The 24,689-nt window shown below is 40.8% G+C and overlaps 1 protein-coding gene across 2 annotated transcripts in view; it reads left to right on the top strand.

The window, feature by feature from the left end:
* HECW2 (HECT, C2 and WW domain containing E3 ubiquitin protein ligase 2) overlaps nt 1–24,689 on the top strand; it is a 402,132-nt gene that overhangs the window by 270,217 nt on the left and 107,226 nt on the right. Inside the window, exons 7-13 of one of the 2 annotated variants that reach the window (XM_030804281.1) lie at nt 2,120–2,262; nt 4,292–4,392; nt 4,829–6,181; nt 7,361–7,456; nt 22,804–22,954; nt 23,650–23,753; nt 24,271–24,395. In XM_030804281.1, coding sequence (XP_030660141.1) covers nt 2,120–2,262; nt 4,292–4,392; nt 4,829–6,181; nt 7,361–7,456; nt 22,804–22,954; nt 23,650–23,753; nt 24,271–24,395 — 2,073 coding nt within the window. Of the gene's footprint in view, nt 1–2,119; nt 2,263–4,291; nt 4,393–4,807; nt 6,182–7,360; nt 7,457–22,803; nt 22,955–23,649; nt 23,754–24,270; nt 24,396–24,689 lie in introns of both variants that reach the window. The other variant, XM_030804280.1, reaches the window with a different exon arrangement.

Below are 24,689 nucleotides of genomic sequence, written 5' to 3'. Positions count from 1 at the left end.
TCCAAAAAACCCAATTGCTAAAATAAAGATCTTAATGCAGTTTTTTTTAACTCACAATTAATGCAAAAAAATCATGATGAATAAAATATAAAAATTTAAAATAAGGACAGGATCAGTAACATTGCCTTGTAGAGTCATAGTGGGGCCTGAGGCAAGAGGAAAAATCAGCAATACTGATCTTGTTTTTATTTAAAATTTTGATATTTTGTTGTAGCATACATTTAGTACAAATTAAAGGAATTTCTCTCTCTACGGGCTTTGGCAAATGTTTTATGAATTTCTAGAGTTTCGTTAATTAGATGAGCCATTCAAGGAGTCATCATCCTGAGTGAAGCCAGATTGTGTTGATGGTATTTTAGACTTCCTCACAGCTACAGTATGCTACCAGTCATCTTAGTATACCATATCAGTGAAATCAAGCAAAGGGTTTTCTCATTTGAACTATGGAAAGTCAAAGAATGAACAAACAGACACTTCTTATGTAGTGAGCAAAGCTTGAGCTCTCCCTCCATTTCTCAGAGATCTGAGGCATGTATTTACATAACTAGTGTGAAAATGTTTCTGGGCTGGCATAGGAGTTACACAGTTAATTAGATCATACCCTAAATATTTAATGACAACAATATGTTCTAACAATGTTGTAGAAATATTTAATTGCAGAGAGGTATATCAGAGGATCTAAAACCAATTGCAGAAAAGATATGGTTATCTGAGACTTGCCAACACAGCAAGGCATTTCTCCTGGGCAGTTCCTATGGTTTTGGATATTGAATATTGCTTGTATTCTTACACTTGGTTGAAGAAACTTCTGATGATCTCATCATGGTAAAAAAAACTCTTAAGGGCATGCCACTTAGTCTAATGCATTTCAAAGCCTAGAAGAAATAAAAATATATCTCAATATGATTCTAGAAGGCACATAATAGATATGATAATGAAACAAGCAGTAACTATTTTCCTAACATTTTAAATTTGCAAAGTTTTTGACCAAGTCACCAGTGCAAGCCTGAAAGGGAGGCATGAAGGATGAGATTATTATGTCTTCATTTTGGTGATTAAGAAATTGAAGCTTAAAGTGTTTACAGGACTAGCTATTCAGAGACAGAAGTGGGGCTTAAACTCGGCTTTTTTATTCTAAGCAAGTACTTTTTTCCATTAAGCAGACTGCCAAATTGCTTGGCCCTTTGGAAAACCTTAATTGTTATGACTAGATAAACCTAGAGGCACCTAAGTGGAAAGTTGGCTAACACTATTCACATCACTATAGTTGCATGGATACTGTCATGGAAGCAGTGAAATAAATAATTTAGGTTAGATTCCTGGCACCATCATTTACTTATCCTGAGATTCTCATCTTTAAAAAGAAAGTTATATTGTTGTAAAGATAAAATGAAGATAATATATGTAAAAGTCTCTGTAAGTGAGTAAAGCTCTTCATATTTATTTTATATCCTTGTTAATGTCCAATCCAAATTTCCCCAGTGGCATTCTTAAAATGAAAACAACAAAAGCTATCTTAACCCCATACTTTTATTTTTCTGTCCCAGAAGAAATGACCCTGTATGCCTTTTAAACTTAAGGAAAAATTCCATTTAAACATTGTTTTAACATTTATCAGGGAAACCACAGTATTCTGCAGATGTTCCTATTTTAACCAAGTGGAGGAGTATTTTAAACTATGTTTTGCAACTTCAGAATTTCATGAGATTAGGAATTCAAATTGTCAATCAAATATACTAGTTAATTCTAAACCATTCTATAACAAGATATTAAATATCAAAGAATTGAGATACAATAAATGTAGGGAGTACTAAAATTGCATTGTGCATAACTTAATATTTGATAACATCTCCTAAAACTGTGAAACTAGGAAGGGCTGCATGATTGACTGAGAGGGCTTCTTTTGTCATACAGATCCTTGACTGCTGCTTCTTAATCATGGTGAATGCTAATGATTCTGAGTGAATAAAGGACTGACAATAGCTGCAGCTATTTCTAGCTATGTGGAACTCTGTATGTTGTTAGAATTTAAGAGATACAATTTCCTATACAAATAAAATGATATAGTATCATATTTGTCTTTCTTTTAAACCAGCATGTTATCTGTTTGTGTTTTCAGAAATATTCCTTTTTTGCACTTCTTACTGATGTCTTAGAAATTGAAATTAAAGACAAATTTGCCAAGAGCCGTCCCATCATCAAGCGTTTTCTGGGGAAACTAACCATTCCAGTCCAGAGGCTGCTGGAGCGACAAGCCATCGGGTAATCAGCCCTTACCTTTGGGGATCTTGTTGAGATTAGTTCATATAGGAAAAAATGACATGAAACTTGGTAGTCCTAGGACTTTTCATACTGAAAAGAAGTAGTAACACAATTCTTTTAAAAATAAAAGTGTCCTTACACTTATTAAAATGTACTTGACAAAAAAAATAGTTTATTTTAATTATGTTATGATTTTTGCATCTTTATCTTTTCAAGATGTACCCACCATTAATATTTCATTGTCAAATCTCATAGTGTTTGATTGTCTCTCAGTATATTGGAGTTTTTTATAAAACCTTCTCCCTAGGGCAGAATTCTTGGATCAGGTTGATGCCTACCTTATCCTAAATAATTCCATCCAGAGAACTTGTTACTCTTGAAAAGCGGAAACAATCTTGTCTTGGAGCCATTTAAAACGAGACCTAGACTTGAGGAAGTGTTATAATAAAGCTCCTAGACATACACATTCATTCAAGCAACTAAAATTTATTCATTGACATTCTCTTAAAATTTAGTTAATGTGTAATTAATGTCTATTTTCTTTTTGTGAGCTTTTTGTAAGTTGTGAGTAAAGTAGTAAGTCATACTGAGGAGATAGAGAAGACCAAAAACAAGTTATGCAAATTAATAATGCATAGCTGACTAGAGGCTCTAAACTGTACAGTGGAGCAAAGAGTAGATAGAAGAAACATTGTGTCTTCCTTCTGAAATGGCCATTAGAGGGCAGAGGTGGAGTGATTTGGCACTATCCTTTTGATGATTTTCCTTAATTAAGAATAAGTTGGCTGGGTCATGCCTGTAATCCCAGCACTTTGGGCGGCCGAGGTGGGCAGATCACCCGAGGTCAGGAGTTCGAGACCAGCCTGGCCAACATGGTGAAACCCCGTCTCTACTAAAAATACAAAAAAAATTAGCTGAGTGTGGTAGTGGGCACCTGTAATCCCAGCTACTTGGGAGGCTGAAGCTGTGAGAATTGCTTGAACCCGGGAGGTGGAGGTTACAGTGAGCCAACATTGCACCACTACACTCCAGCCTGGGCAACCTGGGCAACAAAGCAAGACTCTGTCTCAAGAAAAAAAGAGAAAAAGAATAAGTCATTTAATTCAGAATAAGATTGTTGCTTGTGTGCAAGAAAATGAAATGACTGCATTTGACTTTGATAAAGAGACAGACTTGAAACAGATGGACAACTCCATCCTTCAGGAGGCAGACAGTCCAAGCCTGGGGCCCAGGCAAGGCAAAAACTGAACCTGCTTCCAGATCTGGGATATGACCCCACCACAGTGGCACATCTGGCTTTGCCAACCGTCCCATCAGCACTGCTTACAAGGCACCCTGAGAATCAGTGATAGGCCAGGCTTCCCAGCAGGGAGGGCCAGCAGCTCCAGCCTCCTTACTCTACAGGTGAGGAAGGAGAGCTTAGCGGTCCTCTCCCCATCACACAGCCAGGGCTGCTGTCTTGGCTATGAAGGGCCCTTTCATTCTTGTGTTCTTGTGCTTCTTTCCCCTAACTCCCAGCTCCTGTTCTTCAGGATATGGCACAGTGCCCTACGTGCCATGTTGGGTGATAATCCTTAGCCGTGAGTGTCCTTTTAGAACCAGCTTCCTGTTGTGCTAAATGCTGAGGAACCAGGCCCTCTCCCTTTTTACACCCGAGTCAAAAAACCCCTAAAACTTGAGGCCTTTCACAACTCCTTTATGACCTTCAAAAGGTCCTTTTCCTGGTCACCCTTAAAAGTGAGAGAGTGAATCAGTGTCCTTAAAAATATCACATAGCATATGATATCTTGTGCTCTTAATAGTAATTTTTCTTATGGCAACATTTCCTTTTATCTCTGGGTTTATAAGTGTTCCATTTGTATGAATGAATAATATTACATTGGACTATAATGTGCTTTGAGCCTTTAATGTTCTTGTGAGTCTGAAAGTTTTAAGAGAGATAGGAGGGATTTGGTGGGTGGCCTGTGGAAAGAAGGCGAAGGCTGACTCCAGCGTAGTCAGGATGAAAGAAGCATTTCTCTTCTTGCAGTGATCAAATGCTCAGCTACAACCTTGGCAGAAGGCTCCCAGCTGACCACGTGAGTGGGTACCTCCAGTTTAAAGTGGAGGTTACATCTTCTGTTCATGAAGGTGAGATATAAACATATCTGTATGAATACATTGCTATAGGAAAAACTTGTTAAACCTAACTCAATTGTCAGTTTGCTTCTGAACAGAATTGAATTCATGTTCTGTTTTGAAAGTAAAATAGCTGTCAAATAATTACCTGCTGAAATTTTCTAAGCAAGTAGGAAAGCCTGTTTGCCCAAAAATGTCTCTTAGATTGATGCCTGCATTTTGAAACTGGGCTGTAGAGTTTTCAGCCATGCTAACATATATAGCTCCTGTGCCAAACTGACTAGCAGTCTCCTCATTTAGTAGTGAGTGGTAAATCTTAGCAAGTCAGTAGAAAGCCCTCAGTGGAATGACTGATTTCTTTGAACTTATTGGTGGCAAAGCAAATAGGTCATAAAATGTTCATTTGTTATTTCTGGTTAATTTTTAGAAATGCTGTTCTCTCATTCAGATGCCTCTCCAGAAGCTGTTGGCACAATACTTGGAGTCAATTCTGTGAATGGAGACTTAGGTAGCCCTTCCGATGACGAGGACATGCCAGGGAGCCATCACGACAGCCAGGTGTGCTCTAATGGGCCAGTTTCTGAGGACAGTGCTGCTGATGGGACTCCCAAGCATTCATTCAGGACTAGCTCCACTCTGGAAATAGACACAGAGGAATTAACTTCTACTTCTTCAAGGACCTCACCTCCCAGAGGACGTCAGGATTCACTCAATGATTACTTAGATGCTATTGAACACAATGGCCCCTCCAGGCCGGGGACAGTGACCTGCTCTGAGAGGTCCATGGGCGCCTCTCCGAAACTGAGGAGTAGTTTTCCCACCGACACAAGACTCAATGCCATGCTTCATATTGACTCAGATGAAGAAGATCACGAGTTCCAGCAAGACCTGGGTTACCCATCTTCCTTGGAGGAGGAGGGAGGCCTGATCATGTTTAGCAGGGCATCCAGAGCTGATGATGGAAGCCTGACATCTCAGACAAAGCTGGAGGACAACCCTGTTGAGAATGAGGAAGGCTCCACACACGAAGCTGCTTCCTTTGAGGATAAACCAGAAAATCTTCCAGAGCTTGCAGAGAGCTCCTTACCTGCAGGCCCAGCCCCAGAGGAAGGTGAAGGCGGCCCCGAGTCTCAACCCAGTGCTGACCAGGGCAGTGCTGAATTGTGTGGCTCTCAAGAGGTAGATCAGCCCACAAGTGGGGCAGACACGGGGACTTCTGATGCATCAGGAGGAAGCCGAAGAGCCGTCAGTGAGACCGAGTCTCTCGATCAGGGCTCTGAGCCTTCCCAGGTGTCCTCTGAAACAGAACCCAGTGATCCTGCCAGGACAGAGAGTGTGAGCGAAGCCAGCACCAGGCCCGAGGGAGAGAGTGACCTGGAATGCGCTGACAGCTCCTGCAATGAGAGTGTGACCACGCAGCTGTCCTCTGTGGACACGCGGTGCTCCTCTCTTGAGAGCGCACGGTTTCCCGAAACCCCAGCCTTTTCTTCCCAGGAGGAGGAAGATGGAGCCTGTGCAGCAGAGCCCACCAGCAGCGGCCCTGCCGAAGGGTCGCAGGAATCCGTGTGCACTGCTGGTTCTTTACCTGTGGTACAGGTGCCCAGTGGGGAGGATGAAGGGCCAGGGGCAGAATCGGCCACTGTACCTGACCAGGAGGAGCTAGGGGAGGTCTGGCAGCGGAGGGGGAGCCAGGAGGGAGCCGCAGCTGCTGCTGAGAGCCCACCCCAAGAAGAGGGCTGTGCTGGGGAGGCCCAAGGCACCTGTGAAGGGGCAACTGCCCAGGAGGAGGGCGCTACCGGAGGTAGGATATGGACACCACTGTGGCTCTTGGCTGGAGCGTAGCTGTGCAGAGAGAAGTTCTGTAGTTTTCCCCTCAATGTAAATAAGGCCGCAGGTTGCATATTACCTGAATTCCTCACCTTGAGGTTCAGCAGGCAAGAAGAGAGGCAAGATTGAAAACAGGGCCAGGAAGAGAAAGAAACAGGTAACAAATGTGCGGGCAGCTGAAACCCTTCCTGTAGATTAGGCCTCCTGTTTCAGAGTGGGGAGACCGAGGGACTTAATCACATAGCTAGGAAGAAGGCAGCATGATTTGCATCCAGATGGGCTTGAGTTCAAATTCAGTGCTCTTTTAAAAAATGGCTCTTCTGCTGCTGAAGTAACAGGCCTGTTAAACAGCAGTCTTCAAACTTAAATAATGGGTCTCTATTGGAACCTGGGTTTGTAGATACACAACGAAACAGGCTGGCAGCTTCAACCTTAGTGTAATCTGCAAAGGTTATGAGAAACACCTAGCCACTCCTCCTTTCTAAAATTTCACGGTGGAAGATTAATATATGCTATGCATCAAAGGTAGTGTTTTTGTCTTCTACAATTTAGGAATGTCAACTAAGTTAGGTGATGCATTCTGACTTGGAGAATAAACTGTCTTTGTATCCAAGGACACAAATTTACACCTGAAATTTGTATTACGCTAAGGGAATGCGGCTCTCTAGAATGATTCGTTTAAAATGCCCTATAAGGATGCATTAAAAATCAAAGAGCAGTTTCATATGTCTGGCTGGCATAACTCAGAAATAGGAATGATTTTCTTATTCTGTAATTTATTTTTCTACCTACATGATCCCCTTCTTTTCTTCCTCCGCCTTTTTTTTCAATTTTGTTTCCTTCATCGTATTGTAGCCACCATGTGACCCTAAAGCATTAGCGCATGACCAGGACAGAGGCCGTTATGGGTAAGGGATGAGGCAGGGGAAGCTGCAGGAGGTGGGGATACATGCAGAGGACATTTCTTCAGGAAGCCCTCTTCTAGGCATTCACCTCCTATTCTCTTCTTTTGTTTCTAGCTCCTCATATGGGAAATGAGACTAAACAGAGAAAAGAAACTAGCCTTAGGATTTATGTTAGGATTTTTATAGAGAGTCTGTTTTGATACTGAAAGAGAAAACAATACCTGATAACTTTCTACCTTTAATCCTAGGTTCTCAAGCCAACGGCCACCAGCCACTGCGATCACTACCTTCAGTGCGCCAGGATGTTAGCCGGTACCAGAGGGTGGACGAGGCTCTCCCACCAAGTGAGGACCTGTTAGTTAAAAGGGCCCACCTTAATCAAAGGGTGAAAGGTGACAGGCAGACCCATTCCCATGAGTCTTAAAAGATGGATATGTGGTCTTCAAGCAGAAGGAATCTGGGGGTTGCCACTTGGCATAGTAGGTGTAGTCCGGGATGTGCTAGGCCAATGACTCTTCTCTGGCACCATTATGCTGAAAGAAAGGGCAGCTGTAAATCCTGCATTGCCCGTGGGGTAAACACTATAATAATGGAGGTAGATCCAGATATTTTGGGAAATTGGGTGCATAATAGAATTTTTTAAAATTATGCCTCACCACGGCATGAATGTTCTTTCAGCTAATAGACAAATTGGTACACTCTCTTAGAAAAACCTCACTCTATGTAATACACTGCCTTTTTGTTCACTTACAGCATTTAAAATCATTAAGCACAAGGTTCTGATTTTTTTTCTTAGGGATATGCAGAGAAGTATTGTTAATTTCAGAAATTAGTCTGCTAGTTATTTGGGACATGACAATTAGCTGGGGATTTGAAAGACATTTCATTTATTTCACTTTCAGAAAACAGCACTTAAGGAGAAATGGTGGAGGATTAGGGATGCTGGGATATAGTTACATAATCTGTATTCCAAGTTATGAGTGATACCCCTAGCCAATCATAATCCAAATGAAGTGTAAACTCTATTTAAATTTCGACAGTCCTTTAAAGAGATGTAGCTCTATGACAGCAATGCATTTTGATGAATATTGATAAAGCCTGGTAAACATTGCTTTAAAAAAAAAAACACTGGAAGGTACACCCTTTTGCCTTACCACTTTCCCTTCTTGCTCACCCCCTCCACTTACCCATCTTATATGTGATCATGACAACAAGCTGATGCCTTGGTTCCTCTGTTTTAAAAATGGTGGGACATAAAGAAGGGAGGGGATGCATTTAAAGGGTTACAATTCTGAGTGATTAGTCTTGCAAGTACTGACAAAAGAGCTGAATGGTACTATGGAGAGTTTAGCAAAATATCGGCTTAATCCTTTTAAAGTTCTTTTGGGCACAGATCTTTCCCTTGTTTGTTTATTTGGATAACTAAGGGCCGTGACTCATAGGAAACATATTTTAAGCAGTTTAAAATAAAATGGACTGAGAGATTAATTAACCTTGTGTCATCTTAAACAGGTAGAGGGGCCCAGGGACCCACGAGGGCCACAGAAAACTTCCTTATTGATAAAACAATTGGTAAACCTTTAGAGAAAAGATGAGTCAAAAAAGGAAAATGTTTCTGGAAGATATTTAGGTATAATTGGAGCAAAACAAATTCAGAACACTAGGAGAGAGTTCTGAGAGAGCTTTATTTTTATGTATATACAGATTAATAGTCATTTACAGTTTCAGAGGGTTGGACAGGAGCATTGCAGAAGTGCATTGATAAATCACGTCTTCCTAGTCATATCCAATTGCTGTAATTTTTGCTGTATATAAGTTTGGTCTCCTGATTGTATTTAATAAAGACAGATACTTTCCTGCTGAAATTATGACCGACCACTGTTTGTGACATCTCAATGTATTGTTTAAATACTGGTGTTTGCATTACACCTGTAGATACATCTTGGGAATTTTTTTTTTTTTTTTATACTTTAGGTTTTAGGGTACATGTGCACAATGTGCAGGTTTGTTACATATGTATCCATGTGCCATGTTGGTGTGCTGCACCCATTAACTCATCATTTAGCATTAGGTATATCTCCTAATGCTATCCCTCCCCCCTCCCCCCACCCCACAACAGTCCCCGGTGTGTGATGTTCCCCTTCCTGTGTCCATGAGTTCTCATTGTTCAATTCCCACCTATGAGTGAGAACATGCGGTGTTTGGTTTTTTGTCCTTGCGATAGTTTACTGAGAATGATGGTTTCCAGTTTCATCCATGTCCCTACAAAGGACATGAACTCATCATTTTTTATGGCTGCATAGTATTCCATGGTGTATATGTGCCACATTTTCTTAATCCAGTCTATCATTGTTGGACATTTGGGTTGGTTCCAAGTCTTTGCTATTGTGAATAGTGCCGCAATAAACATACGTGTGCATGTGTCTTTATAGCAGCATGATTTATAGTCCTTTGGGTATATACCCAGTAATGGGATGGCTGGGTCAAATGGTATTTCTAGTTCTAGATCCCTGAGGAATCGCCACACTGACTTCCACAATGGTTGAACTAGTTTACAGTCCCACCAGCAGTGTAAAAGTGTTCCTATTTCTCCACATCCTTTCCAGCACCTGTTGTTTCCTGACTTTTTAATGATGGCCATTCTAACTGGTGTGAGATGGTGTCTCACTGTGGTTTTGATTTGCATTTCTCTGATGGCCAGTGATGATGAGCATTTTTGCATGTGTTTTTTGGCTGCATAAATGTCTTCTTTTGAGAAGTGTCTGTTCATGTCCTTTGCCCACTTTTTGATGGGGTTGTTTGTTTTTTTCTTGTAAATTTGTTTGAGTTCATTGTAGATTCTGGATATTAGCCCTTTGTCAGATGAGTAGGTTGCAAAAATTTTCTCCCATTCTGTAGGTTGCCTGTTCACTCTGATGGTAGTTTCTTTTGCTGTGCAGAAGCTCTTTAGTTTAATGAGATCCCATTTGTCAATTTTGGCTTTTGTTGCCATTGCTTTTGGTGTTTTAGACATGAAGTCCTTGCCCACGCCTATGTCCTGTATGGTATTGCCTAGGTTTTCTTGTAGGATTTTAATGGTTTTAGGTCTAACATGTAAGTCTTTAATCCATCTTGAATTAATTTTTGTATAAGGTGTAAGGAAGGGATCCAGTTTCAGCTTTCTACATATGGCTAGCCAGTTTTCCCAGTACCATTTATTAAATAGGGAATCCTTTCCGCATTTCTTGTTTTTGTCAGGTTTGCCAAAGATCAGATAGTTGTAGATATGCGGCATCATTTCTGAGGGCTCCGTTCTGTTCCATTGATCTATGTCTCTGTTGTGGTACCAGTACCATGCTGTTTTGGTTACTGTAGCCTTGTAGTATAGTTTGAAGTCAGGTAGTGTGATGCCTCCAGCTTTGTTCTTTTGGCTTAGGATTGACTTGGTGATGCGGGCTCCTTTTTGGTTCCATATGAACTTTAAAGTAGTTTTTTCCAATTCTGTGAAGAAAGTCATTGGTAGCTTGATGGGGATGGCATTGAATCTATAAATTACCTTGAGCAGTATGGCCATTTTCACGATATTGATTCTTCCAACCCATGAGCATGGAATGTTATTCCATTTGTTTGTATCCTCTTTTATTTCATTGAGCAGTGGTTTGTAGTTCTCCTTGAAGAGGTCCTTCACATCCCTTGTAAGTTGGATTCCTAGGTATTTTATTCTCTTTGAAGCAATTGTGAATGGGAGTTCACTCATGATTTGGCTCTCTGTCTGTGATTGGTGTACAAGAATGCTTGTGATTTTTGTACATTGATTTTGTATCCTGAGACTTTGCTGAAGTTGCTAATCAGCTTAAGGAGATTTTGGGCTGAGATGATGGGGTTTTCTAGATATACAATCATGTCATCTGCAAACAGGGACAATTTGACTTCCTCTTTTCCTAATTGAATGCCCTTTATTTCCTTCTCCTGCCTGATTGCTCTGGCCAGAATTTTCAGCACTATGTTGAATAGGAGCGGTGAGAGAGGGCATCCCTGTCTTGTGCCAGTTTTCAAAGGGAATGCTTCCAGTTTTTGTCCATTCAGTATGATATTGGCTGTGAGTTTGTCATAGACAGCTCTTATTATTTTGAGATACATCCCATCAATACCTAATTTATTGAGAGTTTTTAGCATGAAGAGTTGTTGAATTTTGTCAAAGGCCTTTTGTGCATCTATTGAGATAATCATGTGGTTTTTGTCTTTGGTTCTGTTTATATGCTGGATTACATTTATTGATTTGCGTATATTGAACCAGCCTTGCATCCCAGGGATGAAGCCCACTTGATCATGGTGTATAAGCTTTTTGATGTGCTGCTGGATTCGGTTTGCCAGTATTTTATTGAGGATTTTTGCATCAATGTTCATCAAGGATATTGATCTGAAATTGTCTTTTTTGGTTATGTCTCTGCCAGGCTTTGGTATCAGGACGATGCTGGCTTCATAAAATGTGTTAGGGAGGATTCCCTCTTTTTCTGTCGATTGGAATAGTTTCAGAAGGAATGGTACCAGTTCCTCCTTGTACCTCTGGTAGAATTCGGCTGTGAATCCATCAGGTCCTGGACTCTTTTTGGTTGGTAAGCTATTGATTATTGCCACAATTTCAGAACCTGTTATTGGTCTATTCAGAGATTCAACTTCTTCCTGGTTTAGTCTTGGGAGGGTGTATTTGTCGAGGAATTTATCCATTTCTTCTAGATTTTCTAGTTTATTTGCATAGAGGTGTTTGTAGTATTCTCTGATGGTAGATTGTGTTTCTGTGGGATTGGTGGTGATATCCCCTTTTTCATTTTTTATTGCATCTATTTGATTCTTCTCTCTTTTCTTCGTTATTAGTCTTGCTAGCGGTCTATCAATTTTGTTGATCTTTTCAAAAAACCAGCTCCTGGATTCATTAATTTTTTGAAGGGTTTTTTGTGTCTCTATTTCCTTCAGTTCTGCTCTGATTTTAGTTATTTCTAGCCTTCTGTTAGCTTTTGAATGTGTTTGCTTTTGCTTTTCTAGTTCTTTTAATTGTGATGTTAGGGTGTCAATTTTGGATCTTTCCTGCTTTCTCTTGTGAGCATTTAGTGCTATAAATTTCCCTCTACACACTGCTTTGAGTGTGTCCCAGAGATTCTGGTATGTTGTGTCTTTGTTCTCGTTGGTTTCAAAGAACATCTTTATTTCTGCCTTCATTTCATTATGTACCCAATAGTCATTCAGGAGCAGGTTGTTCAGTTTCCATGTAGTTGAGCGGTTTTGAGTGAGTTTCTTAATCCTGAGTTCTAATTTGATTGCACTGTGGTCTGAGAGACAGTTTTTTATAATTTCTGTTCTTTTACATTTGCTGAGGAGAGCTTTACTTCCAACTATGTGGTCAATTTTGGAATAGGTGTGGTGTGGTGCTGAAAAAAATGTATATTCTGTTGATTTGGGGTGGAGAGTTCTGTAGATGTCTGTTAGATCCGCTTGGTGCAGAGCTGAGTTCAATTCCTGGGTATCCTTGTTAACTTTCTGTCTCGTTGATCTGTCTAATGTTGACAGTGGGGTGTTAAAATCTCCCATTATTATTGTGTGGGAGTTTAAGTCCCTTTGTAGGTCACTCAGGACTTGCTTTATGAATCTGGGTGCTCCTGTGTTGGGTGCATATATATTTAGGATAGTTAGCTCTTCTTGTTGAATTGATCCCTTTACCATTATGTAATGGCCTTCTTTGTCTCTTTTGATCTTTGTTAGCTTAAAGTCTATTTTATCAGAGACTAGGATTGCAACCCCTGCCTTTTTTTGTTTTCCATTTGCTTGATAGATCTTCCTCCATCCCTTTATTTTGAGTCTATGTATGTCTCTGCACGTGAGATGGGTTTCCTGAATACAGCACACTGATGGGTCCTGACTCCTTATCCAGTTTGCCAGTCTGTGTCTTTTAATTGGAGCCTTTAGCCCATTTACATTTAAAGTTAATATTGTTATGTGTGAATCTGATCCTGTCATTATGATGTTAGCTGGTTATTTTGCTCGTTAGTTGATGCAGTTTCTTCCTAGCCTCGATGGTCTTTACAATTTTGCATGTTTTTGCAGGGGCTGGTACCGGTTGTTCCTTTCTATGTTTAGTGTTTCCTTCAGGAGCTCTTTTAGGGCAGGCCAGGTGGTGACAAAATCACTCAGCGTTTGCTTGTCTGTAAAGTATTTTATTTCTCCTTCACTTAGGAAGCTTAGTTTGGCTGGATATGAAATTCTGGGTTGACAATTCTTTTCTTTAAGAATGTTGAATATCGGCTCCCACTCTCTTCTGGCTTGTAGAGTTTCTGCTGAGAGATCAGCTGTTAGTCTGATGGGCTTCCCTTTGTGGGTAACCCGACCTTTCTCTCTGGCTGACCTTAACATTTTTTCCTTCATTTCAACTTTGGTGAATCTGACAATTATGTGTCTTGGAGTTGCTCTTCTCGAGGAGTATCTTTGTGGCGTTCTCTGTATTTCCTGAATCTGAATGTTGGCCTGCCTTGCTAGATTGGGGAAGTTCTCCTGGATAATATCTTGCAGAGTGTTTTCCAACTTGGTTCCATTCTCCCCGTCACTTTCAGGTACACCAATCAGACGTAGGTTTGGTCTTTTCACATAGTCCCAAATTTCTTGGAGGCTTTGTTCATTTCTTTTTATTCTTTTTTCTCTAAACTTCCCTTCTCTCTTCATTTCATTCATTTCATCTTCCATCAGCGATACCCTTTCTTCCAATTGATCGCATCTGCTACCAAGGCTTCTGCAATCTTCGTGTAGTTCTCGATACTTGGCTTTCAGCTCCATCAGCTCCTTTAAGCCCTTTTCTCCATTGGTTATTCTAGTTATCCATTCATCTAATTTTTTTTCAAAGTTTTTAACTTCTTTGCTATTGTTTTGAATTTCCTCCCATAGCTCGGAGTAGTTTGATCGTCTGAAGCCGCCTTCTCTCAACTCGTCAAAGTCATCCTCCATCCAGCTTTGTTCCGTTGCTAGTGAGGAACTGCGTTCCTTAGGAGGAGGAGAGGTGCTCTGCTTTTTAGAGTTTCCAGTTTTTCTGCTCTGTTTTTTCCCCATCTTTGTGGTTTTATCTGCTTTTGGTCTTTGATGATGGTGATGTACAGATGGGTTTTTGGTGTGGATGTCCTTTCTGTTTGTTAGTTTTCCTTCTACCAGACAGGACCCTCAGCTGCAGGTCTGTGGGAGTTTACTAGAGGTCCACTCCAGACCCTGTTTGGCTGGGTGTCAGCAGCGGTGGCTGCAGAACAGCAGATTTTCGTGAGACCACAAATTCAGCTGTCTGATAGTTCCTCTGGAAGTTTTGTCTCAGAGGAGTACCCGGCCGAGTGAGGTGTCAGTCTGTCCCTACTGGGGGGTGCCTCCCAGTTAGGCTGCTTGGGGGTGAGGGACCCACTTTAGGAGGCAGTCTGTCCGTTCTCAGATCTCCAGCTGCATGCTGGGAGAAGCACTACTCTCTTCAAAGCTGTCAGTCAGACAGGGACATTTAAGTCTGCAGAGGTTCCTGCTGAGTTTTTGTTTGTCTGTGCCCTGCCCCCAGAGGTGGAGCCTACAGAGGCAGGCAGGCCTCCTTGAGCTGTGGTGGGCTCCACCCAGTTGGAGCTTCCTGGCTGCTTTGTTTACCTAAGCAAGCCTGGACAATGGCGGGCACCCCTCCCCCAGCCTCGCTGCCACCTTGCAGCTTGATCTCAGACTGCTGTGCTAGCAATCAGCGAGACTCTGTGGGCATAGGACCCTCCGAGCCAGGTGCGGGACACAATCTCCTAGTGTGCCGTTTTCCAGGCCTGTTGGAAAAGCGCAGTATTAGGGTGGGACTGACCCGATTTTCCAGGTGCCGTCTGTTACCCCTTTCTTTGACTAGGAAAGGGAACTCCCTGACCCCTTGTGCTTCCCAAGTGAGGCAATGCCTCGCCCTGCTTTGGCTCGCACACAGTGCGTTTCACTGACTGTCCTGCACCCACTGTTTGGCACTCCCTAGTGAGGATGAAACTGGTACCTCAAACAGAAATGCAGAAATCACCCGTCTTCTGTGTCGCTCAGGCTGGGAGCTGTAGACCAGAGCTGTTTCTATTCGGCCATCTTGGCTCCACCGGAAATTTTTTTTACAATTGGAAGTTCCTTTTAACGAGTTGATGTATTTGCAAAAGTAAAGGCAACTTAGTGACTCATTGTATTTAATCAGTGACTGACAAACAGGAGGAAAATTCTTAAGAAGTGTTCTCTCTTATTCAGAGGTTTTCAGTGGTGGCAGGTGGTGCCACCCACTACACGATGTTTAGAGTTGAGGTGGGGTGGCCTTTCAGTATAACAGTGGTTGAAGAGTGCTACTGACATTTAGTGGGTGGGGGGCCAGTGTATCAAACATCCTGCAATGGGGAGACAGTCTGATACAACTAAGAATTGTTCCACCCAAAATTCAACAGTGTGCACTCTAAGAAACACTACTCTGTGCTAATTTATTTAATACTTGGTAAATAACATTTTTTTGTAAAATATAAACAGAATTTTTATATTTTAAAAACTCAGAAGTGAAGATGCCTCCCTCTAAAATTATAAGTTATACACACATACACACACACATACACACACTCATACACTCATGCTATAGGACCAAGCAACTTGCAAATCTGGGGATGTGTATTCTCATGGGTAGGTTGTGGATTGTGGTCTGAGCATACCTGATTGCTGTTCAGCTGTGTCTCCCATTCCCACGTGTGTCTTATCCTTGTGACAGTGTTAATCGCTTGGCTGCCCTTGCTACTTGTCTGTCCTCACCTCAGCTGGATCCCTGCCCTCCTCTTCTAACTGGACAACTTTGCTACCACCTCTGGTCATGCATCTGACTTACAGCTGTGGCATCTACACTCTGTGGTGTCTTGTGGCTTCTGAGGCTCAGCTTGGGGTGTCTGGCTGGATCGTGCAGATTGGCTCATCTCTTAAATCACCTGACTGAATTTTAAGGCTAACAGTTTTGATTTTTAACACCGTTAGTTATTATAACTTCATTTTTGCGGTGATTTACAGTTTACAAAGCACACTTTTGCATGCTTTCCTTCATTTTTTGTTCTTTCAATAGTTTTGTGAGGTAGGTGAAGCAGGTCTTGTCTGTAATTTATAGGTTGTTGCATAGAAGTCAGCTAATCTGATTCTTTTATTTTATAGTTGCAGAAACTGAAGCCCAGATAAATTGAGTAATTTGTTTAAGATTTCATGCAAGCAAAAGTTGACACAGAGTCTCAAATATTCCCTCTCCTCTATCAGGTATTCTGAACTAAGATTGGAAGGGAAGGGCCTATTGTGTGGGTAGATGAATGTAAATTCTGAAAGTCTGGTTTGAGGCAGAGGGTGGCTTACACGGTGATATGTTATTTATTGGGCACCACCAATGCCTCACATCAGAGGGTTTGGGGGTTTCACTGAAACTTCAATATATTGCAGTGCTTTCAGGTCAGACCCACCAGGAAGACTCAAAAAGTGCTCAGCTTTCTCTTCTTCTGGGATAGAGTTATGCAGAGGCCCTCCCCAAGGAGGATCCTCACCTATTAGGGAAGTGCCTGCAGTGGTTTGAGCCAGAATCATGTGGTCCAGATAGATGTGCTCTATTCAGCATCTGTATTAGACCCAGCAGCACCTTTCCTCTCTGTGCAGGTCACTCTCTTTCTACCCTAGGGACAAGCTACTGAAGCAGTGTAGTTTGAGCTTTGATGGCCACCATGTGGCATGATCATGGTGCACTGCAGCCTCAAACTCATGAGCTCAAGAGAAGCTCCTGCCTTGGCCTCCTGAGTAGCTGGGACTATAGGCGAGCATGATCATGCCTAGCTGGTTTTTTTTATGTTTTTATTTTTTGTAGAGACAGGGGTCTAACTATGTTGCCAGGGCTGGCCTTGAACTCCTGGCCTCAAGCAATCCTCCCACCTTGGCCTCCCAAAGCGCTGGGATTATAGGTGTGAGCCACTGTGCCTGGCTTTGATTCTTTTTTTCTTTTTCTTTATCATTATTATTGTTTTTCTTGTTATCTTAGCACCTTTTCATCATATTTTCAGGGATTTACTTGTTTGCTTTCTTCTTTTTCCATTCTTATTTCTCCCATCTCAAGAAGGGAACAGATTTTGGACTTAGTACTAAGACTGATCAGTGGTGATGGTGATCTACCAATTGGTTCTCAAAATCTTACTCTTGCCTTAGGCCACACAGAGTGCACTGTGGCCTTGTGGCTTGTGTAACTCCAGCTGTGGTTGAGAGATATTCTAATGATTCGTAAAAAATAAGAAAGTTCCAGGCCTTGGAGGCAGCATGACACTGTCGAGAGCCTCCCAGGGAAGTAGCTTGGACTCAGTTATGCCCAGAATGCCTTAAGCGTTTGCTGTATCTTCTCATTCTGATGTTACTGATGGTCCTGGCAGCTAGAGGTAGTTCAGGGCTAAAGCCCTCTAAAATATTATCGGTGTGACAAATGTTGGTCTTTTTAGCATTAAGATGAATGAAAAAAGAATCGCCAGCCCAGCCCCTCTGAAAAACTATTTTCTTTTTCTCTTATTGATTCCAGTGTAATTGTGACTTAACCCATTGCTGCATTGGAGACAATATGGAATTGTTGTATAAATGTTTTTCCCCCAAAATGGTAGTTTTTCTAGGAATAGGACTAGATTCAGGATGAACAGTCTGGGTTAGTGGACTCTGATAGGATCCCAGGATGTTGCATATTGTTAGGACTAGTCTATTACTTATGTGAGGGGTTCAAACTGTGGAGGAACATTTATCATTTTTTGTGGTTGTATACTTTCATTATTATTTTTTAAAATGAAGGCCTAAAACCATGCAGTGAATCTGAAAAGTATAATTAATCTAAACTTAGAGTTTCTACTATGTTTAGGGTTAGGGGCTCTTATTCTCTAAGGTTACAACTTTGTTTTGAGGAAAAAATGGATACTTTTAATCTAAAAAGCTACCTTATTAAAAATTGAAGATTAAAGTGCCAAATATGCAACTACTTTTTTAAAAACTTTTTGTTCAAATAAAATAGCAGAAAAGAGCACATACGGCCTGCTGAATTCTTTCTACTAAACACACATGGCAGCCCACACCGTCAGCACTCTAGAAGTCCCCTTTGCACCCCCTTTCAATCACTGACCGCAACTCTGTATGGGGAAATGGGTCTACCGTCCTGATTCCTAAAGTCATAGGTAAGTTTAGCCTACTTTTATACTTTATACAAATGGAATTTTACTTCCTTGAGTGTTCAAATAAGAAAAAAATAATCTTTTAAACACTGTCATCTGTCATTTATCACAAAGCTTATAATTTTCCTTGAAAGTACCTTTAGTTCATTAGTACTTAATCATCTCGCCATTTTGGTGATGATACCTATGGTTATTATAGTTTTTTATAGTGGATTTATACATTTACTTCACAACAATCAGGTGCTTGATTTTACTAAATGCAATGATAACCAATTCAAAACCCTACCCATAGCATCCCCCTACCCACCCCTGATATGTTGTAATTCATGCCGTTTAGTTGTTGACTTCTCAATATCAGCATCCACTGAGATGTAGTCACAGCTCATCTGATCATGAGCCGAGTGGTCCAGTGGAGACCGAGGTCTGGTTTGAAGTGAGTGGGAAAGGATGACGAGATGAGCAGAGGGATCATAGGAACAACCTTGCCCCCTTCCCACATACGTTGATTTTAAAAACTGAAAACTCTGAAGACCTTATGTTCTACCTGCCTCTGTTCCCTGCTGAGGAGACTAGTGCTGTGACAGTAACCTTGGAGTAGTTTTACCCACTTTCTAATTCTCCGACTTTCCCTTCGTGTCCAGCCACTTAAAAGCGCCTATTTATATTTAAGTCTTAGGGTGTCTAAGAGTCTACTTGCTCCTGGATTTTAGGCAAGGTTTAGGGTTTTGTTTGTTTATTGTTATTGTTGTTTTGAGATGGAATCCAACTCTGTTACCCAGGCTGGAGTGCAGCAGTGTGATCTTAGCTCACTGCAACCTCTGCCTCCTGGGTTCAAGCGATTCTCCTGTCTCAGCCTCCTGAGTAGCTGGGATTACAGGCATGCACCACCACCCCCGGCTGAATTTTGTATTTTTAGTAGAGACAGGGTTTCACCATGTTGGCCAGGCTGGTCTCAAACTCCTGCCCTCAGGTGATCTGCCCACCTTGGCCTCCCAAAGTGCTGGGATTACAGGTGTGAGCCACCGCACTCAACCACTGAGGTTTAGCTTCTTGTGAGCCTCCATTTCATGGTCTCTGAGAAATCTAGCATTTGCTTCATGGGTTTGTTCAGCAAATTAGCTACTGTTTTAAGTTCTTATTAATTTCTGTCAGTGTTGCTCAAATTTTAGTGTGTCTAGGAATAAGCTGAGAAGATTGTTAAAAGTGTAGATAACTGAGCCCTAGCTTCAGATAGTCTGATTCTGAAGACCTGGGGTGCATCATAGAAATCTGCATTTTTATTGATACTCAAAGTGATTCTGGCACGTGTTGCCAGAGTCCCACCTGCCTTGAGAAACATTTCTCTAGGTAATAGTTTTCAAACCTTATTATTGTCATGAAGCTATTTATGCAAATGAAATATGATGTGGAAAACCAATATACACAACAATAACATTGGAGCTGTCATGGCTAAAATAGGATTGGCAGGTGTTTGTGAAGCCCTGTCCCTCAGGTACTGAAAGCTCCTGGCCCTGTAAGGCTAGCCTAGACATAAAATGTTACTAGGCTCTTGCTGAACTTAATACAATAAAATGGGCATAATTTTATAGATTCATAGAATACTAGAACTGGAAGAGACCTTTGCAATTGTTTGATTCTGTCCTCTAATTTTTCAAAGCTGTGATTCATAGACGTGTAGTGACTTTTTTTAAGATCTTGTAGTGAAAGTGTGACAAGCCACAGCCAGAAATCAGGCCTTCTACCTCCCAATTGAGTGCAAAACACACACACACACACACACACACACACACACACACACGCACACCTCCCAAAACGTTGCTCTCGTTTTCACTGCACCCTGATTACATAACCTATTTGACAATGTGGCAAGACAAGGAAGTAAATGTTAAGTCCTCAGTCTTCTAACTCTGCCTATCTCATTTTAGCATTGTCTATCTGAAAGAAACTTTGATGCTATAAAATGAGTTTTCATATGCTTTCTTATACCAAAAACAAACCAGGCCCAATATAAAGACATGTAAGATGTTGGAGCAGTTGTACCCAGCAAAGTAAGTTTGATAGATACAACAGAGAGCTAACCTTTCTGCAGGCACCTCTGCTGCCTTTGCCTGGGTAGAATGATATTGACAGCTTGGGTAGAAGTGGATATGTAGTTCATGGATAAACCAATAGCATAACAGCCCTTCCTGATTCAGAGCCAAGCATTCACTTGAAATCGGCACTATAGAATTTGTCTTTATGGGGACTTGAGTAATTACATCAGTGTGAAGGTACAGTATTTGATAGGGATAATTTTAATACGCATTCAGTGTTCCATGACCTTAGAAAGCAAATTTTTGGTCCTTGTTTTCTTATTCTCCCCATTGCACATTGAAAGGTCTTTATTGAACTATAAATTAAGGCTATTACTGGCCTTTGTAGAAGGTGAATACAAGAATCATTCTTTTTTGTGGCTTCTTGTCATTTTAAATTATTTTTCCATTTATTACATGCTATGTGCAAGACACATTAATTTGGCTGTTCTCTCTTCCACCTAGCCATTTTGCTGCATATATAGACCTCAAGCAAGCCATAGTCATATTTCACTTGGTAAATTCCTACTTTGTTAGTTCCAGGAAAAAATTCCATCTTTGAGAATTTTTGTTCACTGTTTTTGTCAGAAAATGGAAAGTATGCAACAATGTGTTTTCTTTTCTGCCATAACTGCCAGAAAATTAAGAGCCAAATTTTAGTAATAATCTAATCTTGGGAGTTTGGCAGCATCTTCTCTCTCTGTTTCCTTTATTTGGCCTAGTTGGTCTCTATTTTTTTATCCTGAATTGACCTGTTCTACATTTTTAAAATTGGGGCTACTGTAAACATTCTTTGGAGAAGAATTGGTCATTTCTTTTCATGTGCATTTGATTTGATGTCTATGTGCCTGAATTACGCTGACTCCAATGAGAAAGGAATGAGATAGGAGTAATTGGTTCCCAAAATCTTTGAGATGGAGAAGCATGCAAGGAGCAGAGCAAAACAGTGAAATACATCAAAGTGTTTTGAAAAATGGTTTTTGAAGATGCTTCTTTAATGTACTTGCTATTTGTGAGCCTATCAACAGGCTGAGCATGAGGTCTTTTGAAAATTTCTTATTGATGGGACTGCAGTGCCCAAAGAATTCAGATTTGGCAGGCTGTTTCATGGTAGAGTCTGTGTTACCTTGGAGCGTGAATGGCATTGAGTTGTTTGCTGTCTGTGTGGTGCTTTTGTTCAGCCCAATTCCTCTTTCTTTTGCCATTTGTCATAAATTACAATGTGCTGAGATCAACAAAAGATGTCTTTCTGCTCCCAGCTGAGGTGATGGCCTTCAGCGATGGTCTGGTGAAGGCTGAGCTCTACCATGCAGGTCTTTCCAACCCTAAGGACTCCGTTGGGATACTTGCCTTGTTCCCTTATATAGCAAATGCTATATAAGGTCAGGAGAAAATATGACCTCCTCCTGGTCTCCAGGATTAGCCCCACTGTGTCTGTTGATAAGCATGTGATCACATGGACAGTTTTGAGATAATTGAATGTGTCAGGAGAAAAATACTTGTTAATTTCAAAAAATAACTTACACAAAAATATAAATGCATAAAGAACTTCCCTGGTTAAAGAATAGATTTCTGCTGTTTTCATGTTTCCTGTGTAAATTACCCCTCACACCTGTAATAAGTTTCAAAATTTTGCCTTTTGAAAAGATCAGCTCATGCTCTGTGGATTTCAGTAGGCGACTGGCCTTTTAGAGAGTCACAAAGGCGGGGTGTCTGACTCTGAAGACCAGTCTGCCTTCTGAACATTCACTTGTATATTTCTCTAGAAAGATTTAACACACTTAAAAATAAAATTAGTCTTTTAAAACGTTATGTTTATTTGAGGTTGGGAGGCAAGAAATTGCCCTTGCTCTGAAAATGTAGTCATCTTTGGAAAAGTGCAAATAGAAGTTTGTAGATAATGATACTGTTTCATCACTAGGCGAGCATAGTTATTTTAGTTATTTTTTTCTGAGGACTAAATTTACTACAATTGTGCATGAATATGCATGTGGAAGTTTCCAGCTATGAGGCTTTCATGGAAGCTAGAAAAGACATGGAGAAATCAGGTTTTTTTGGTGAAAATAAACATCAATACCCATTTTGATGTGAATATCTGAAGTGTTATGAAACCAACTACATATATTTTTAAAATGTTGGGGCTCATATGTGAAGGGTGAGCACTGTGGGCAAATTTGGAAAGATTCTCTACATTTAAAGATTATTTAAGGGACTGGTATTATACGCACAGGATAGGCTTAATAATCAGTCACAACAGATTCTGGAGTGGACTGGGGAGAAGTATGGGATAGTGCAGTGAGATGTATGTTATTAGTCTCAGATTATAGCATGTCAGAGAAAGAAAACACATGCCGAACTTAATGAACCCCATTAATCGTCTCAGCTCCTCCTCCTAATTTCTTTCGGTGCCTCACTGCTGTTTAGACTGGGAGGCACGCATTGACAGCCACGGCAGGATCTTCTACGTGGATCACGTAAACAGAACCACGACGTGGCAGCGGCCGACAGCTCCCCCAGCCCCGCAGGTGCTGCAGAGATCTAACTCCATACAGCAAATGGAGCAGCTGAACCGGCGGTGAGGATGAGCATTTTGCTGTGACTGTTGTATTTTGTGGTTGGGCTAATTTTTACTTGGCACAAAGAAGACATGGTTGTCTCTTTGATCTTTGTGTGTCCTGTCATTAAAGCGTAGCTGTTACCTCTTTTGATTCCCAGACTTCAATTGGACTTCTCTTGATTAAAAAAAATAATACTCACCCACATATATACCTTGTTTGGAAACTAGAGAACAAATAAATAAATATGACCCCTTTAGTCAACCCAAGCATTGATGTTTAGTAAAGCAGAACATGTGCATTTGTTATTTAAAGCCACACATCTTTTCTAGTCTCTACAATCTTTATTTGTGGCTTCTCATTATTATCAATCTAAGCTTTTTAGATGAGTCGTTCTTTTTCAAGAATTCATTGCTGTGGAACATAAAATTTTTTTTTCCTTTAACAGTTTAGAAATTTACTTTTCTTTAGTTAAGGGCCACAGAATTTTTTTAGTGTTATTAATTTGCCAGGAAAATGTTCCCCAAACAATGGACAGAAGAAATTTAATGCAGTGTAATTTAAACAGCAGATGGCCAAGAAGTCCAGGGAATGGGGGTTGGAGGAGGAAATAGTTGAAGCTGAGAAGATAGTGAAAAGTTTTAGACTCTTGGGGAGCAGTTGAGTCCCATCTTTTAAAGGCTGCTGGAATGTAACTCTAAACTCATGATTTTAGATATCAGAGTATCCGCAGAACCATGACCAATGAGAGGCCTGAGGAAAATACCAATGCTATTGATGGGGCAGGGGAGGAAGCTGACTTTCACCAAGCCAGTGCAGGTAAGAGCTTTGGGCTTTGTTTTTGTAATTTCATAAAAGTCAAAATAGAAACAAATAAAGATTCCCAACAAATAAGGCTTTTCTTTTGGAGAACTTTTGCTCTTCAATAAGATCTGGTAATCCAACTCAAAAAACAGAATTCACCAGAAACCTCTTCTAATCCTCAATGTTTAATTAATATTAAGAAAAGAATCACAAAACCCAAGTAGAATATAAATTACTTTAATTTATTGATCTGTGGGATATTGGAAAAAGAATCAGATCATTTAAAACACATAAGAATGCATTAAAATGTTAATAGTGACTAGAAATATTACTTAACTGAATTTTAGTGTAATTAAGAACAGTCATGTTTTATGTATGAATTTACAGCAAAGAAAAAAGCATTAGGGGATTAAAATGATAGCACATGATGTAGGTATCATATGGTTCTTTTGAAATGCAGACTGAAGTGAGTAGATAGTTTTCACATCATAGAAAGATTTCCCTGACAGCCTCTGTGGTCTGCCCCATCTAGATTTCCGACGGGAGAACATCCTGCCTCACTCTACCTCCAGATCCAGGCTCACGTTGCTGTTACAGTCTCCCCCCGTGAAGTTCCTCATCAGCCCAGAGTTCTTCACCGTGCTGCATTCTAACCCTGTGAGTAGCGAATCTGAAAGAGTGTGAAGGAAAACAACAGGCCAAAGCAAATGATCGTTGTTTTTGTAGTAATAGCAGGAATGATAATGGCGAATGTTTCCAGAGCACTTAGTGTGTTCCGAGCTCTGTGTTGAGCACTGTACACTTTGACCCGTTTAGTCCAAAGAAACCGTTTGAGTTAGCTGGGCTGCTATAACAAAGCACTGTAAGCTGGGTGGCCTATAAGCAACAGAAATTTATTTCTCATGGTTCTGGAGCTGCGAAGGCCAAGATTGAGGCACTAGCAGATACGGT

The sequence above is a fragment of the Nomascus leucogenys genome, chromosome 22a (genome assembly GCF_006542625.1).
Source record: "Nomascus leucogenys isolate Asia chromosome 22a, Asia_NLE_v1, whole genome shotgun sequence".
NCBI classification, from domain to species: domain Eukaryota; kingdom Metazoa; phylum Chordata; class Mammalia; order Primates; family Hylobatidae; genus Nomascus; species Nomascus leucogenys.
This window is presented reverse-complemented; position numbering and strand designations above follow the sequence as displayed.